At 43.9% G+C, this 3,131-nt stretch overlaps 1 protein-coding gene across 1 annotated transcript; it reads left to right on the top strand.

Moving 5' to 3' along the window:
- The first annotated feature begins 1,703 nt into the window (after positions 1-1,703).
- LOC120421116 (regucalcin-like) lies at positions 1,704-2,868 on the top strand. Its single transcript, XM_039584275.2, has 4 exons — positions 1,704-1,897; positions 1,956-2,375; positions 2,431-2,569; positions 2,627-2,868. Exons 1-4 carry the CDS (start codon positions 1,735-1,737, stop codon positions 2,823-2,825), a joined length of 921 nt encoding a protein of 306 aa, XP_039440209.1. The 5' UTR covers positions 1,704-1,734; the 3' UTR covers positions 2,826-2,868.
- The last annotated feature ends 263 nt before the right edge of the window (positions 2,869-3,131 follow it).

Genomic DNA, 3,131 nt, shown 5'->3' with positions numbered 1-3,131 from the left:
GAACGAAAATGAGCGGCTTCCAAAAAAGAGCGGTTTTGCCCACCTCTAGAATACACCACCTGGCTTGGACGTCATATAATGGAGTAAACACTTAATATTGTCATTCCGAACAGTGTGCAGGTCGATTGAGTTCAATCCCAGTCGACCCCGGTTGGCATTTTTGAGACAAGATTTATCTGATCACGCCTTCCATTGGAAGAGGGAGGACGTCAACTCGGTCAATATCGGTCCCGGCTTAATTTAGAGGTTAGATTTTAGGTCATTCCACACGTTAGAGTCGTCACAATAAAAGGTCGTGATTATGAATCCCGGAGTGGAAGAAGTATAGGATGTTAAAGTGTTTTGAATAGACTCACCTTTCATTCTTTCGAACGCCTAGAGCTGAGGGTAATCTTGCAAAAGAGACCGCCAAGACCAACTTGGTGAGCGAATTTATTTCTGACATGCACTTTCCAGAGAGTGCCCAAGCTAGAATAGTTTTTTTTTTTCACAGATACTGAACTCACACTGTCTAAATAGGGGAAATATACCCTTTATAATCAAACATATTCATCCATATCTTCGTCATATGAAGCGTGCTTCGCTATAAACTTACCTGCAACATCACCGCATCGAGTAAGCACGCAAATATATGCCACTTACTGGCCAAAAAGATCAAATTTAATGCACTTTTGATCATAATTTCTATTTTGCGAGATCATTTCTCATCATTTTGTTGGCACACACATCCACACGCAAGATGAGAGCATAACTGCTTAACGAAAGTCGCCATCAATATCTTTTCACTTGCGCTAACGATTTCAAAGCGCTTAAGATATGAAATTGCTTCCAACTACAGGCATCATGCTCTTTTGAACATTAGTTAGTCACTCACTTGAAAAATAATCCCGAAACATGTAAATAATTAGCAAGCGCCATGAAAAAACAAACGCGCCAAGTCTTTTGACGTTTCAATTTTGACGACCTATTCCAATCGAAGGCTGAAGAAAACCGAGCGAGAAGTGAAGGCGATTAAAGAACAAAGGGTGGCCACCAACACCAGCTGCAGCGCCTGTTGGAGTGAGCCAGCGATGCCAGGAAATTTTATATAAATATTGTACTTTTCGTGAGTGTTCGCTTAAAATTTCAACACAATTGGCAGCACTAAGCAGACCAAAAAGAGCGCTGGAAGAAAAAAGAACTAAGCTGAAAAAAGAAAAATGGGCGTGGCCCAATGCATTCTCGTCTGATTAGAATACATTTGGGATTTTTTTTAAATGCTTGTAAAAGGAATAGAATAACTTTGAGTAAAAGTTAAAATAAACAAAAATGTTCACAAAAAGTTGCTCTACTCGTTGGTGTACTTAGTTTTAGTAAATTTCAAGGAACACTCCAGATTATCCAGAATCATTCAAACACGACCGCTTATTAGGCTGAAAATGGGTATATTTCCCCTACAAGCTATTCGAGCCAGTAGCTCACATTGCACAATCAAAACAATTGCATTTATTTATTAGTTTTTGGCCTCTGATTGCCGATGAACTGTGCTGATACAGTTCCAGTGACATTTGCCTGCCAATAAAGTGCAAATATTAGCACAATTTAATAAACAAATACAAACGGCATGTTCACACTTTAAGCAAACATTTACTCATCATTATCAATCTGGCGGCTCGCGCCGCACTGATCGGATCGATCTGATAAAAGGAACCTTATCGGCCCTAAGCTCAGTTCATCAGTTATTGTTCAGCCAGAATGTCTAGCTACAAGGTGCAGGAGATTCCCGGCGGTCAGCTGGAGCTGGGCGAGGCACCCCATTGGGACGCCGCGCGGCAGAGTTTGTACTACGTGAGTTTGACGGAGGCGACCATCCACCGGCTGGACCACAAGCAGAACAAGGTCTACAGTGCTTCTGTTGGTAGGAGTTCTTTGAAATAGTGAAGAGTTGGTTGATATTGATGGGGTTTTCCCTTCAGATGGCTGCTCGAGCACGTCGTTCATCGTTCCGGTCAAGGGACGAAGCAGTGAGTTTGTGGTTGGTGATGGAACCAGGCTGGTGCTGATCAGCTGGGATGGACTCTCAGCGAAGGCGCACATCGTGAAGGTCATCGCGGATCTTGCCGGACAGGAGTCTGGTAACCGGTGGAACGATGGGAAGGTTGATTCCAGGGGACGACTGTACGCTGGGACGATGACAACGGACGAGAAATGCTTTGAGATTTGTACTGGCAGCTTTTATCGATTCGAGGCAGACAAGATGAGCTTTGTTAAGCAGTTTGGAGATGTTTTCATCTCGAATGGACTGGCTTGGAACGATAAGACGAAGAAGTTCTACTACGTGGACTCTGCGGCGTACGAAGTTAGAGTGTTTGATGTGGACAAGGATGAGAATGTCAGTACGTATTGATGTGGTATATCCTATATAACTTTGAGTAATGATTCTGCTTACAGGCAACGGACAAGTACTATACGACTTCAAAGATAATGGTAAGAAACCGGTTCCCTTCCCGGACGGAATGACCATCGACGAAAAGGGAAATTTGTACGTGGCCGTGTTTCATGGATCCAAAGTTCTTAAGATCAATCCAAAGTAATCCAAAAAAAAAAATATTAAGGTCAAACCTGAAAATATCCCATCATCTTTCAGAGGGAAAGTCGAGCAGGAGATCCTGATTCCAGCGAAACAGGTCACATCCGTTGCCTTCGGGGGACCAAACCTAGACGAGCTGTACGTTACAACCGCCCGCAAGCAGGTCATAGATCCGCAACTCGCTCCGGCAGGTGCCACCTTCAAGGTGACCGGACTGGGTGTCAAAGGGACCCCAATGTATGAAATGAACCTGTGAACAGCTTCCATGTAATAAAGAAAGGTGCCAAAGTAAACAACAACCCCGTCCCGTGTTAAGTGAAGTCAATTTTCCCAGTGATTAAATTCTCAACCCCAACACGACTAATCCACCGAACCAGGTGTGTTACTGCCAGCACACCTCACTTATCACATCCAGGCAGCACTTTGTTCGTCCTTTCAACTCCTCTCGTGGAAGAGGAGATGGCAGCAAAACTTGCTCGTCCTGTCCAGTTTGGCAAAACAACAACGACCAAACAACAACAAACTAACCTCCCTCACACCGCCCTCGAACTACAACACGTGG

Source organism: Culex pipiens, chromosome 2, assembly GCF_016801865.2.
Source record: "Culex pipiens pallens isolate TS chromosome 2, TS_CPP_V2, whole genome shotgun sequence".
In the NCBI taxonomy this organism is placed as follows: domain Eukaryota; kingdom Metazoa; phylum Arthropoda; class Insecta; order Diptera; family Culicidae; genus Culex; species Culex pipiens.
This window is presented reverse-complemented; position numbering and strand designations above follow the sequence as displayed.

Bases quoted from the DNA above. Each gene is read 5' to 3' on its own strand.
- LOC120421116 (XM_039584275.2), top strand. From the start codon at position 1,735: ATGTCTAGCTACAAGGTGCAGGAGATTCCCGGCGGTCAGCTGGAGCTG. The intron at 2,376-2,430 runs GTACGTATTGAT...TTCTGCTTACAG, and splicing joins GGACAAGGATGAGAATGTCA to GCAACGGACAAGTACTATAC. The intron at 2,570-2,626 runs GTAATCCAAAAA...ATCATCTTTCAG, and splicing joins GTTCTTAAGATCAATCCAAA to AGGGAAAGTCGAGCAGGAGA.